Source organism: Hipposideros armiger, unplaced genomic scaffold (genome assembly GCF_001890085.2).
Source record: "Hipposideros armiger isolate ML-2016 unplaced genomic scaffold, ASM189008v1 scaffold_313, whole genome shotgun sequence".
Taxonomy (NCBI): domain Eukaryota; kingdom Metazoa; phylum Chordata; class Mammalia; order Chiroptera; family Hipposideridae; genus Hipposideros; species Hipposideros armiger.
The window spans coordinates 1,329,490-1,343,270 of record NW_017731663.1 but is presented as its reverse complement, the minus strand read 5'-3'; the positions used below and the strand labels follow the sequence as shown (position 1 = coordinate 1,343,270).

Below are 13,781 nucleotides of genomic sequence, written 5' to 3'. Positions count from 1 at the left end.
TAGTGATATTCAGCAATGAGGTATATAGCACTTTTTTTAGGATACATTCACAAATTTAATTGTCCGACCTCGTACATGCCTCCTAAGTAACTGAGTTTTAATTTTTTTTTCAAGGATCTTATAATATGTAATCATTTCAACTGTGGTCCTTTCCCATAGAATTTAATATTGTGGAGCATGGGAAAGAGCAGCCAGTATTGCCTTTTCAGTTTACTGTTTACATAATCATTTAATTATACAGTAATCTCAAGAAACTTGTGGAGTTGGGTTGCCATTTCTATGCCCTCCTTAACAGACCAAGGGGTTCTGTGTAGTGGAGGGAGGTCCTGTGCTCCTTCCTATGAGTTTATACCCTCGCTTTTGGAAGGTTCTTTGCCTTTGCCCCGGACTACCCATGTGGATCAGAAAGCATTCCTCTGTAGATGGCCTACTTAACCCTAATGTTGTAGTTTTTTCCTTGAGGACATTTTTTTTTTGGTAAAATATACATAACTTAAAATTTACATTTAAACAAGTTTTAAATGTATAGTTTAGTGGCTTTAAGCAACTATCACCACCATCCATCTCCATAAGTTTTCATCATCCCAAACTGAAACACTGTCCCCATTAGACACTAATTTCACATTCCCTCATCACCCCAGATCCTGATGATCATGATCTTTACTCTATATTCTCTACTCTAAAATTTTACTTTTTTAGGTACCTCATATAAGTGGAATCATATAATATTTGTCCTTTTGTGTCTGGCTTATTTCGTTTAGTATGCTATCCTCAAGGTTCATTCATGTTGTAGCATGTATCAGAATTTAATTTCTTTTTAAAGCTGAATAATATTCCATTGTTTGGAACATAAACATTTCATTTATCCATTCATCTGTCAATGGACATTTGAGTTGTTTCTATCTTTTGACTATTGCAAATAATGGTGCTATAAACATTGGTGTGCAAATATTTGTTTCAGTCTCTGCTTTCAATTCTTTTGGATATATATCTAGAAGTGGAATTGTTTAATCATATGTTAATTCTATGTTTAAGTTTATGAAGACCTGCCATACTGTTTTCCATAGTGGCTGCATCTTTTTACATTTTTACCAGTAATGTGGAAGGGTTCCAATTTCTCTATATCCTCACCAACACTTGTTATTTTCTGGTTTTTGTTTAACATCCATCCTAATAGGTGTGAAGTAGTATCTCACTGTGCTTTTGACTTGCATTCCCCTAATGATTAGTGATGTTGACCATCTTTTTATGTGCTTGTTGGCCATTTGTATATCTTTGGAGAAATATCTACTCATGTTCTCTTCCCTTTTTAAAAATCAGATTATTTGTGTTTTTTGTTGTTGTTCTTGTAGTTGTTGAATTGTAGGAGTTCTTTTTGTGTTCTGAATATTAATCTCTTATCAGACATATGACTTGCAAATATTTTCTCCCATTATTTGGGTTGCCTTTTCACTTTCTTAATAGAGTCCTTTGATGTACAAAAGTTTTTAATTTTGATGAAGCCCAACTTATCTATTGTTTCTTTTGTTGCCCATGCTTTTGGTGTCATATCCAAGAAATCATTGCCAAATCCAATGTCATGAAGTTTCCTCCTATGTTTTCTCTTATGAATTTTATGATTTTTAGCTCTTTCATTTAAGTCGTTGATCAATTTTTAGTTAATTTTTGTATATGGTATAAAGTAAGGTTCTGACTTCATTCTTTTACATGTAGATACCCATCTAATGCTATATTTTTGAATATACTGTTTAAAACAAAACTTACTGCTTTCTTGGGCATTCTCTAGGCAGTTTATGCCTGGGGTGGTTTACTGTGTACCATTCAGATTTCTAGCTTAGTTTTTTTCATTCCATGACAGGTAGTGGTAGAGGACAGAGTTAAGACCCTAAAGGGTTGCTGTGTATATGAACTTCGTGTAGACAACTCCAGGTGCCAGAGATCCTCAATAATAACACTGTCCACTCTTATAGGACAAGAATCCAAGTCTTCTTTCTATTTTTTTCAACTCCCTTGCAAACATAGTGAATAATACAATTATAATTAATTGTGATTGGTTTAATTGATGTGGGCTCTTTAAATGGAACAAAATGAGGTATAGGAGACGGGCCAAAGCTTCTGTAGCTCTATTCATATGCGGTTTGACAATTAAGCTCGCAAACTTGTTGCAATGATGTTGCTAACCTTTTTTGATATCAGAGAGATTATTCATTATGAATTTGTACCAACTGGACAAACAGTTAACCAAGTTTACTATTTGGGAGTGCTGAAAAGGCTGCGTGAAAAAGTTAGACGATCTGAACTTTTCACCAACAATTCATGGCTCTTGCATCACAACAATGCACCAGCTCATACGGTACTGTAAGGAAGGCTTTTTTTAAAAAAACTTTATTGAGGAACAGCCCTGGTCATTGGTTACACATTGCTTTCATGCTAAATGGAGTTGACTCTTTTAAGGAGGGCGCACCTCACAGTGGCCCATGAGGGGATCGAACTGACAATCTTGGTGTTATCAGCATGATGCTTCCACCAACCAAGCTAACCGGTCACCCCTGTGAGGGAATTTTTAGCCAGGAATCAAATAACTGTATTGGAACACCCTCCCTACTCACCTGATCTGGCCCCCAATGACTTCTTTCTTTACCAGAAGATAAAGGAAATATTGAAAGAAAGACATTTGGATGACACTCAGGACATCAAGGGTAATCCAACCAATAGTTCTGATGGTCATCCCAGAAAGACTTCCAAAATTGCTTTGTAGGATGGACTAGGCACTGGAGTCAGTGCATAGCTTCCCAAGGAGAGTATTTCGAAGGTGAACATAGTGATATTCAGCAATGATGTATTAGTACTTTTTCTAGGATGAGTTTGCAAACTTAATTGTCATACCTCATATACCTCATAGAGTGTGAGTTTATTGAGATGGTTGATTTATGTGTCTGTCTTCCCACTATAGTGTGAACTTGTTATATTACTAGTACCTAGCACAGTGTTTGGCAGACATTCATTAAACTAAACTGAACCAATAGCACTATCTCTTCTTTTGTTTTAAGCCATGTTAATTTGCAAAGGCCAAAGATAAGCAGTTAAATCTTATTTTAATTACAATACCATTTTAACTGCTCTGCTAGCTTTATACAATGAAGGATAATGATGATGTTGCTCTGAATGACATTTATTAGATTTTCATAAACTTTCAACATTGAGCATTGTGTCTTCATTAGAAAGGGAGAGGAGCCAACCACGACAAATTTTAACTCCCATCTATTACTCAAAGAAAATGGAATCTTTCAGGATAAAAGTCTTAAACTAAGCAGCCACATAGTGACATACAAAAATCTGAATGAAACAACCCCATTCATAAATGATAGTCCACTGCAACATTCCTACCACCGTTCTGACTCTGTGAATAAAAGGTGCTGTATGTTTTCACCTAGAACAGATGCATTTGTTTACATTTTCTCTAAATTGGGAATATATGACTATTTCTACCATTTCATTTCTGGACTATGAATCAGGGCCACTAAAGCTAACCTATTTTAGAGATCACCTAAAGCCAGGTTTACATGAAGAAAGTATTTGGGCTTCACTTTTCAGAAATCACAACTCCCTATTTCATCAGCTCTCTTCCACAGAATCATTTTCTTTTCCTTAAGAAACATCACATTTCACATCAGGTTAATAAAGATAAACAAGAAGCCTGAGCGAGTGACTGGGTGGTAGTAGAGGTCCTCCTTCTGACAGCTTTTCCTGACCTGATCCTTCCCCAGCCTCTTCCTCTCCTGACCCCTGGCCTAGGATAAGTGGCGCGCCATTGAGAGTCAAGACATGTGAACCATGAATATTCACATATTCAGTAGAGAGTAAATCTAATGCATCTGCAAAGGCTGAGAGCCGGTATTATCCCACTCTGCTAGTTCCCTTTTGTTTGTCTCCCTCCCAATTACTTTCCAAGGCTGAATTATATTTAATCGAAGGATAATTTGAAGGATAGAAAATAAGTGTGATTTGGTGTTATCTCAGCCAGTAACGTTATCTGCTTTACCACCTAGACCGAAAAACCTGTTCTAGTGGCTGCCTCTGCGGTGTCAGGGGCTAGCGTAACCCTGCCTTTTTCCCAGCTTTCCCGGGCTTGACCACACCCCCCCATTTTAAGGAGGCAGCTCTATTAGAAACATTATGGTCTTTGCATCCTTTAGCCATCGAGCCTAGGATTCCCGCAGGTAGTTGGAAGGAGACCACAGACGTTGAGGGAAGCTCACTCAGGACTGTTTCTTCACCCAGTCTCTCCAGCAAAGTAGTAAGTGAAGTGTGAGTTTCTGCCTAAAACTTTGCAGTCCATTTTCCTTTTCCTTTTTTTTTAAAATTCTGTGTAATCAAATGGTAAATTGATGAGGACTTTCAGAAGACAAGCGGGTTTTCTCTTTCTCTTTTCACATTTTTCTGTATTTTCCATTCAATTGTTTAATAACAATTTTCAAAAATACTTACTAATCTTGTTTGAATAGTCTGAAATCAAGACCATGTTTCACTCTTTTTCCTGCTTTATGAAAGCAAAATCATGCACGTTTTTGATACTCACAGATTAGTTGTCAGAAGCTCTGGATTTTTTTCACAGATTGGAACACTTCCAAAGAACTAAAGCTAGTTAAATGTAGAAATTTCTTTCATTTTTTTTTTTGTCTTTCACTCCTAGCGAGCCTATTGTTTTACCTCTTTTTTTTTTCCCTCTAGCAGCTTAATGAGTTGCTTTTATGGTGAGGAAATTGCTACAGGTTTGAATATAACAAGCCAAACTAGCCTTTTTGGTGTTTTTCCCTGACTTGTGACTCACACAGTTCTCCAAGGTTCTCCCTGTCCTTTGGACTGCAGTTGAGAGGGGGGCTGTGAATCAGGAGGACATTTGTCCCCTCCACGGCAGAGCTGGACTTGAGGGACTCTGCCATGGAGGAGCAAGGGGGGTGTGTGTATGGGCATTCCCCACCATTCTGTGATTTTATTCGGCAATTCCACTTTGTCTGTGGCTTCTCCTCTACCGTTAAACTGTCTCTGCTACCCCCTTTTAAAGGAGCGTTTTACGTGGGTGAACTATTGGAAAAGATACTGGGTTACTGAGATCAAGGCATTTGATTGATGGGTTTTTCTTATTATCTTTTTTTTTTTAAATCTTAAGGCCATTTTTCTTCCTACTTCATACCACTACTGTGCAACTGAAAAGATAGATATTTGTTAAGCAACAGAAAATACAGATTCTAAAATGATAACTCTGGCAGCTCCATTTGATTTGTAAAATGACTGACACTTGGACTCTTTCATCAGTTGTGGTTCTGGATTGCATTACCTCCTTTTTGTCTAAAGAGAAAAGCCTTTTGCTTCTGCAAGCATGGGCTACTTATGCCTGGAGGGTTGCTGGGTGGCCACTAGTGCTATTGAGATTCTTACCTGTTGTTTCCGAATGGAGGGAAGGGAGAGCTAATGAGTTAATGTCTGCAAAGTGCTTTGAAGATGAAAAGACCTTTTCATGTGTTCAGCATTGTAGTTATTAATATTAATATTTGAAGAAGCATGCTGCTTCTAATTGTAAATCAACAACTTCCATCCTTGCCAACTCAGTAGTGAAAAAACAAACAGGGGTGGCAGCCACGCAGGCTTTTCCGTCCCGGTTCCGCTGTCGAGGATGTAGGAAGTGAGAGTCTGATTACAGAGGGGGCACCTTTGTCCTGCAGGCTCCTTGCACCGAGGTGCTAGTTGGTAGAGGTGCCAGGAGTTCCTAGAGTAGAGCCCCGGGGGAGGGTGAGTAGCAGGAGGTAATCCTTCAATATCTGGTATCTATGACCTTGGTGAATTGGTTGAGGGCATGGACTTGGGCCAATTCCTGCCTCTGAGTATAATGGCATTCAAAGGTGAGTAGGATCAGAACTGGCACCAATCCTGGCTTTGGAGTCAGAAAGGTGGATGTGCATTTGGGTTCTATTAGAGGTTGGCTTTATAACTGAGAACAAGTTATGTAACTTGACTGTGCCTTATTTTCTTCATCTCTAAATGGTAAATAATGATTTGTGCCCCACCTATGTCACACAGAGGAGGGAATAGAAGTAAATATAATTGACTCTGACATTTCTCTCCTGACTGTACACAGAGCCTCACTGTAGGCGCAGCCGAATTTCTTACTGATCATTCAAGTTCTGCTGTACCTCATGATTTTATTTATTGGTGAACAGACCTGTTTGCCAAAGCAACGCTCCTTTCCTCATTACCATTTCTGCATCAAATAGCAAAGAGAAGGGGTTACACCCCAGAAACTGGGCATCTGCCCTCTCTTCTCCTTTCCTCTCTCCTCCCTTCTCTCTCTCTTTCTGTTTTGTAGAAAATAAAAAGTATTTAGTATTTGAGCAAAATAAATGTGGTATGCAGCAATTTAGAGCCATTTGAGGCAAATCTTGTGAGTTTCTTTAATCCTGGGGAAACAGATATGAAGACAACTCATTTTTTTTTTTTTGCTTCTTCATTTGCTCTGTCTCTGCTCTACTGAAAATGTAGCTGTAGAGAGCTCCTTTTAAAAATCTGGATGATTATCTGCATATAATACCTGGTTTCCTCCACTTCACCTGAGGCAGGAACAATAATCCCTCCTGTTCACTGACCACTTGTCCGTTGCAGGCCCTATGCTACCTGCTTTGCATGGACCATGTCATTTAACCTACAATGAAGTCTTTGAGGTGGACACTCTTGTCATCCCTATTTCACAGATGAGGACTCTGAGGCGTGGCAATATGACCAGTTTAGTGGGGGCATCTGATTAGAACCAAAGGAATGTGTGAGTCCAGGGCTTGAGTCTGGAGTGATATCTCACAGGAACTTGAGTAGCTTTGAGACACTTGCACAAGTTTAGGCTGAATTTTTCTGCGTAGACCTATGATTTGCCTTTTATCTGGGAGAATACTGTGGATCAAGCCTATTTTCCAAACGGCACCTGTGGATTAATTATTCACTGTCAGGAAGATACTGACTCTGAAGATAGGCTGTAAGGTCTACTCTCTCTCAATCCCTCTTTTGACAAATATCGATTTAATTTCTCCTCTGTGCCTAGCCTTGTGTTGGGTGCTGTGATTGGTACAGAAGCAGCAATATGTAATTTCCACTTTTTAAATTAACATAATGTATTTTAGGATGTAACGTTTTACCTGAAAAGAGGTTAAAAAGAAAAGATAATGTAATTGTTATGTGATGTAATACAGTCTATGAGTGCTTTGAGAGTTTTGATGGAAAAACGAGGTATCCAGAGCTGTGAGGGAAGGCTGTTTGTGATCAATTTTGATTCTCAAAGAGGGTAGATTTGATATTTCAGTTGGCTGGTGCTGTGTGAAGAACTTAAGAGGACCAGTTTGGGTGCTATGTACTAGAATGAAAGTCAAGCAGCAAACTTTTACTGTCGATGTGAAGAAAACATTCTCACTGGGGGAAATAAAATCTATAAATTTTCAAGAGATATGGAAAGTAGAAAACCCCAGGATTTGAGTCTTTTCACATTCAAAATTTTTTTTTAACTTTTCATTTTGAAATAATTTCAGATGCATAAAAAGTTGCAAAACGTAGTACAAAGAGTTTCCAAAAGATTTAAGTACTTTAAAATTGTGAAAAATATAATGCAAATTGCTCTCAGTCATCTTTTGGTGCCTCAGGTGATCCTTAATCCAAAAAGATTTCTGTTGATGGGGGAATGGCAGTGAGGCTAGTTTTTTTGACATTAGCAGCTAAATAATTAAAACCACAGCCTCTTAGGAAAGGCAAGAAGCTTTGTCAGATGTGGCCATCATTTAGCATGAGGCTTGAGAGGCCCGGACAGGTCCTGAGCTACACACTCTCCGTGGCTGGGTTTGGATTGCAGCTCAGCTAAAAATCAAACTTCTGCTCAGCCTATGGCACGGATGCCTTCTTGTCTGTTCCTCAGTGGGCTCTGCAGCCTAAACACTTGCCTTGTTATAATTACTCATGAATTGAACCAGGTTTGCCCAGATACTGCCTTGCTACTCAAATTGAGTTCCTCTGACCAGCAGTATCAGCAAGCATCACGTGGGATCTTGTTAGAAATGCAGATGCCCGGGAAGGCCTCAGACTTGCTGAATCGGGCTCTTCCATTTTGTAACTGGCCTCCCAGGTGAGTCTTATGCATATCAGCTGGGGAAGCACTGCTGTAAAGAAAAAGCAAAAAACAAACAAAAACTTTTGCAATATTTCTCCTAGCAGCTTGCTACTTCCTTATATTTATATCTAGTTACTAAAGTGTTACTCCACAAAAGATTGGTATTTATATAAAAAAGATGTTGGTTTAACTCAGGAAGCTGCAATATTTCCCCATTTGTGCTATGCAATCTTTCAATGAGTTTGTTCCTCACTGTAAAAAAAAAATGCTTACTTCTTGGTTTTATGCATAACAATGATACAAACAGACTACCATTCAACAGAAATTGTGGCTCTTTTCTCCTGTGAAATTCTTGACTAATGCTCCTCCATTTAGGATTATGAAAGGGAATGCTTTTTTTTTTTGATGATTTAAGTACAAGTTCTTTAGAAAAAGAGATAAGGGATTTAGGCCACCTGGGTTCTAGCTCAATTACCTGAATAAGTAACCTCTGCCACCTCGGGGCGTAATAATAATACAACCACTATTACTATTAATTAATGAATGCTTACTAATCTCAGGCACTGTGATAAAATAGCAATAATAATAACCCTTATTTATTGACCATTTTATCATCTGTAAAACACTCTGCTAAGCACTTTTATTTTACATAACCCTTTACAATAATCCTGAAAGGGTTGGCATTATAATCTCCATTTCATAGTCAAGGTAACTAAGACTTTGTGAGGTTAAGAAATTTGCCTATGACCTATGCATGCAGTAGGGAGCTCTAGGTTAACCCACAATCTGTTTAGCTCCAAAGCTCATTATCACTCTGCTAAGCACTTAACCTCTCTGGGCTCAGTTTATTCAAATGAAACATGGGCAGATTTGATGAATTTTTTCCAACTCCACAGTTCATTGAATTTGCAAAATCCCTCTTTATATAAGAATGCCAGCAAGCTGCCTAACATTATACTGAGAAATTTGAACCTGACAATTTGGGCAATAAAACAAATGAAACTCCACCATGGAAATCACAATCAGATATAGTCCAAGAAACTGTCTGCTGGGCTTGAGAGATCTGAGGCAGCTGGTGTCCTTCAGTTCAATTTTAAAAGGGCACTATTCAATCTCTCTTGTCCCTGTTCATTGTTGTCTCCATATCTATATTTATGGCATTTCTCAGTTTTCTTAGCTGCCTGAGCCATATCTAAACTCTAGATTATATCTGACATGCTCCACATGCTCTGAGTTGAAAAGTAATTATTTAAAATTTTAGGCTCTTTGGGCGTCTCTTTGGCCAGAGTCATTGGGTTAGAGTCGACATCTTTAGTCCTGCAGTCCTTCTTTGGGTTTGATTCAACCAAGAATCCCATATGCCTTGACCTCTGTCCCACCTGCCATTATAAAGAAAGAGTACTTCACATTTTTCCTTCAGCTTACTCTTTTGTGTTTCTAGTTTCTTACTAAAAACCATCCTATTTTATTTACTCAGTTATTTATGGAGCACCTACTGTTGCATGGCACTGGAGTGCATCTGAAGGCCAACCGTGATCATTTGCTGAATTTCAGGGTTAAATATAGGATTTGAGGAATGGCATTGGAAGACAAGGCCACTTTTGCTGTAAACCAGTTGACTGAAGGTTCCCTTTAGTCTTCCAAATGGTGTTCCCACACTAGAAAAAGCATTTCAGAGGCTAAGATTGACATTGTGCTTGTAACCTTCCTGGGAGTATAAGAGCGGGCAGGTTGGAAGGTATTGTCTTGATGTTTATGAGACGCAGCGCCATTCCAGCAGTGTGATGGTGAGGGGTTTGTTTCCATGAGGAGGAAACATAAAATAGACTATGAGGCGCTCTCCATTTCCTAATTGCAATGGTACGGCAGGCTAAAACCATTTTATATTTCTCTTTCTTTTCCATGATAACCTTCTAGTATTACAATAACATGAGTCCATTTTTAGAATTGCAAGAAAGATCAGTTGAGCTGTGTCAATTCATACAGAACTTGAAAGTATTATGCTTAATTAGGAGATGGGGGTTGTTTAGAGAAACAGGAGATGGATATGAGTCATGTTTCAGGTCTCCATTCAAGTAAGGGTGGGGGATGAATTACCAGTGGTGTTGGGGAGAAACAAGACTGAGATGTCCCCTGTCCTCTGAGTTGCTGCTTTGTGAACTTAGTGAAAGAGTGAATGTAGTTTAAGACCCAGAAGCCAATAGCACGTAAGTCAGAATATTGCCTTTATTGGTCAGTGCTGGCTAATTAAACTAAGAAGGAATGTTTACTATGGTAATATGGGAGTACTCAGTTAAGAAATTGAGCTGCTTATAGGTTTAGGACTGAGACAGAGAAAACATCTTCAATTCCTCTAATCATTGTTCTTTTCTAGTTATTGTAACCACAAAAGTTTCCTTGAGGGATTGAGGAGTGTTCAGCTATCTCGATTTGATGCTATTTTGATCTAAATGCTTAAATTTGAGTTTTTGGAGAATTGGACTTGGTAGCTTTTGTTACATTGCCAGATCAGGGGAGAGATCTACTAAAATGATTTGAAAAATATAAATGAACTACTGATGAGAATTAGGAAGAAATGATGGAAACGAATAGACAAACTCTTTAGTCTGGTACATCCATTAGTTTAGAGAAAAAATATCCTGCGTGTAGTTAACATTAAAGAAGTCTAACCTCAGGTTGCATATGGAAACCCGTCATCACAGGTAAAAACATTTTTTTGTATCAGAGATGTCTTCACTTTCTTGGATATACTAGGGCACTGAGACATAACTCTTGCACATCCTAACTTTATTTCACATAGAGTTTCTTTCATTTAGTTAACAATGTTTAGGGTGGCATGTCTACTGTGTGCCATCTGAAAAGGCAGTCCTTACTCTCAAGCAATTCATAATTCAGGAGCAGAAACAGACACATATACAGGAAGTACAACGAACTTTGGTAGGTACATTGTGAGAGTAAATACCAAGGAGGAGGATCAAGGATGTCCATCTAATTGCCTAGGAGGTTCAAGGAAAGCTTTCTGAAGGAGGTGATACTCAGTCTTGCAACCGAACAGGAATCGAGTTCCTCTGCCTGGAGCACAGCAGAGAGCCAAACACTGAGAATTGCAGTGGAGGAATTAGAGTCGCTTCATTGCAGGGCACTGTGCAAGGAGAATGGGAAGCTGTTGCTTAAAACCCCAAACTTTTCTATGGCTTACAATGGCGAGGGGGTGTGTTTAAAGTTGTTAAGGGGAATAAGTATGCCGAAGCATTGGTGGGGCAAGTTTTAATTGGATAGCTTAGGAACTTGACTATTTATGGTAAGGAGCTTCTGCACCGAATCTTCCTTTGCTTCTGAAAGGGCTCCAGTTTTCAAGTTCTGGTCATGTCCCAGTCCTTTGGTACCATGGAGTCGGGGACAAAGCTTTGGTTCCGGGTGCAGCTGGAGGTCAAAGTTCTCTCCTGTGCGGGAGCTTTGGCTGCATGACTTGAGGTTTTAGTCTGTGGTCTCTGAAAGGCAACTCAGTATCTTGTTTGAAACAGGATAGGATCATTTTGAACTGGTTCGTTGGTCATGGTCTTTAAAAACGGATTTATAAGGCATTATTTGGAAACAAGAAGTTAAATCTCTATTCATTACACATTAAAGATGTTGCCTTGATAGCATGGGTGGGAGTATTGTCTTTAGCTTGGTAAAGGTGCTGGCTTTTGGAGAAAGTTTCCTTTAAATTGTTCTTTTGAAAGCCAAACTCTTTTTCACCTGTATTCCAGGCCAAAAGGATATCCTTTTTGTATAAATTGATGGGAATTCTAACTTGTTGATATTAGGAGAAATACTAATTGCAAATCTATTTAAATTTTGCATAGGTTTCAAAGAGGAAAACACTTACATGATCTACATTTTCTGTCACAGCTGTGTTGCACTTTGTATTCCCCATGTAGGCTTTTCATACCCAGGATACATTGTAGCCATAATTCCTGACCTATGAAGCTAACATGAAGACTAGAAGGTAACATCAAATTTAAAACACAATGCCTTTCGGTGCCAGTGTAACTTTGGCTTCCCTGTTATGGAAGACAGTGTGTTAATATGTATTCAAATATGGAGTGTACACGTGTTCTTCGTCCCAACAATATCACTTTTAGGCATTTAATGAGACTAGGAAATACTTTAGGAACTTTCTTAATGACAAGGGATTGGGGACAAATTAGTTTTACAATAAAAGGCTCATTAAGAAAAGAATAATACATATACACCATACTCGGCAGCCATACTTTGGGATATAGAGCTATATTCATTGATACAGAAAAATGTCCACAGCATTATGTCAAACATCAATGAAAAAAATCAGATTGCAAAACAGCATGTAGAGAATAAAACTGTGAAGGTAAAATTATGATTCTATGTATATCTTATATCTGTATTTGTATAGATGAATTAAAAAATACCTAGAAGAATGCTGAACAAAATATCAGTATAATTATCTCTAGATAGTAGTGGTTTTGGCATTTTTGTATTTTTATTCTAATTTTTCAACAATACATATTATTTTGGCAAAAACAATTATTTTCAGAAGAAAAAAAATTATAGTTTACTGACTTATTTACCTAAAGGCATAATCTTTCCTTGAAGAGCACATAATCCAAAATGAAAAACCCTTAACTGTTGTTATAGTTATTATTTGGAAACGTAGCCAGGCAGGACAAAGTTGATGTGAGCTGAAGGCTGCCTCAGTGAAGGCCTCATCTCTCAGGATTTCCTGCTTTTCTGCTGCCTTGGCCTGAACCCCCCGACTCCCAGGCTCACTTCATTCTGGGTGTCACTTGAACTGCCCCTGGAAAGACCTAGGTGAAGGAAGTGTCAGCTTGCAGATCCTGGCCCACGGAGGATGGGAAGCTTTAGAAGCTGTCAGTTGCATGCTTTCATGAAGAATAGAGCTCTCTCCAGAATCCCACAGAGAATTTGTTCAAAGTGCTCTATTGAATGCGAGACAACCACATGAACCAAATTGTTACCTTTTTTGTCCGCTGTACAGATTGCCCATTTTTATCCCCAAATCCGGGACGGTGAGGATAGAGACGCACTGGAGAAGGCTGCTGAAGACCTGGAGTCAGGCCTCAGCTTGGCCAGTGAACAGCCTTGCAGCTTTCTGTCCTCTGTGAAAAAGGGGAGTTAAGTGAGCTAAAGGATGTGTACACATTTTTTAACGTACCCTCCTATTTCAACAATTGTTTGTGTGCCACCAACCTACCAACCCTGGTCTAGGATCTAACGATACAGGGTGAAGAAGTAGACTAAATCCTTGCCCTGGAGGGGCTTAAATTCTAATGGGGTGAGAGTGGGGGAGACAATAACAGAGCAGCTAAGTGTCAGAGTGGGGGATTAGGGCACTGCTATTTCTATGGGGGTAGTGGCAAAGCCTTCTGTGATAAATGGCATTAAGTAGGCAGTGAATAAAGGGAAGCAGTTTTCATTTAGAAACAGATCACAAAACAAACCTTTTATTTCAGTGGATCTTTATCCAGACCTGCCATCTATTCAGATTCTCCGATTTGAAAATCAAATATTATTTACATCTGATCCACCTCTTAACATTTTAAATCTTGTGAGACCAAGTCATTCATTCACTCATTCATTGACTCACTAATTTTTTTTTTAA

The 13,781-nt window shown here is 38.7% G+C and overlaps 1 protein-coding gene across 4 annotated transcripts in view; it reads left to right on the top strand.

The window, feature by feature from the left end:
• The first annotated feature begins 4,204 nt into the window (after positions 1-4,204).
• ETS1 (ETS proto-oncogene 1, transcription factor) overlaps positions 4,205-13,781 on the top strand; it is a 137,420-nt gene continuing 127,843 nt past the window's right edge. For 3 of the 4 annotated variants that reach the window (XM_019660187.1, XM_019660183.1, XM_019660181.1), the window contains exon 1: positions 5,843-5,900. In XM_019660187.1, the coding sequence (XP_019515732.1) occupies positions 5,855-5,900 (46 nt within the window). In that variant the 5' untranslated portion in view covers positions 5,843-5,854. Of the gene's footprint in view, positions 4,298-5,842; positions 5,901-13,781 lie in introns of those variants that run through there. The other variant, XM_019660182.1, reaches the window with a different exon arrangement.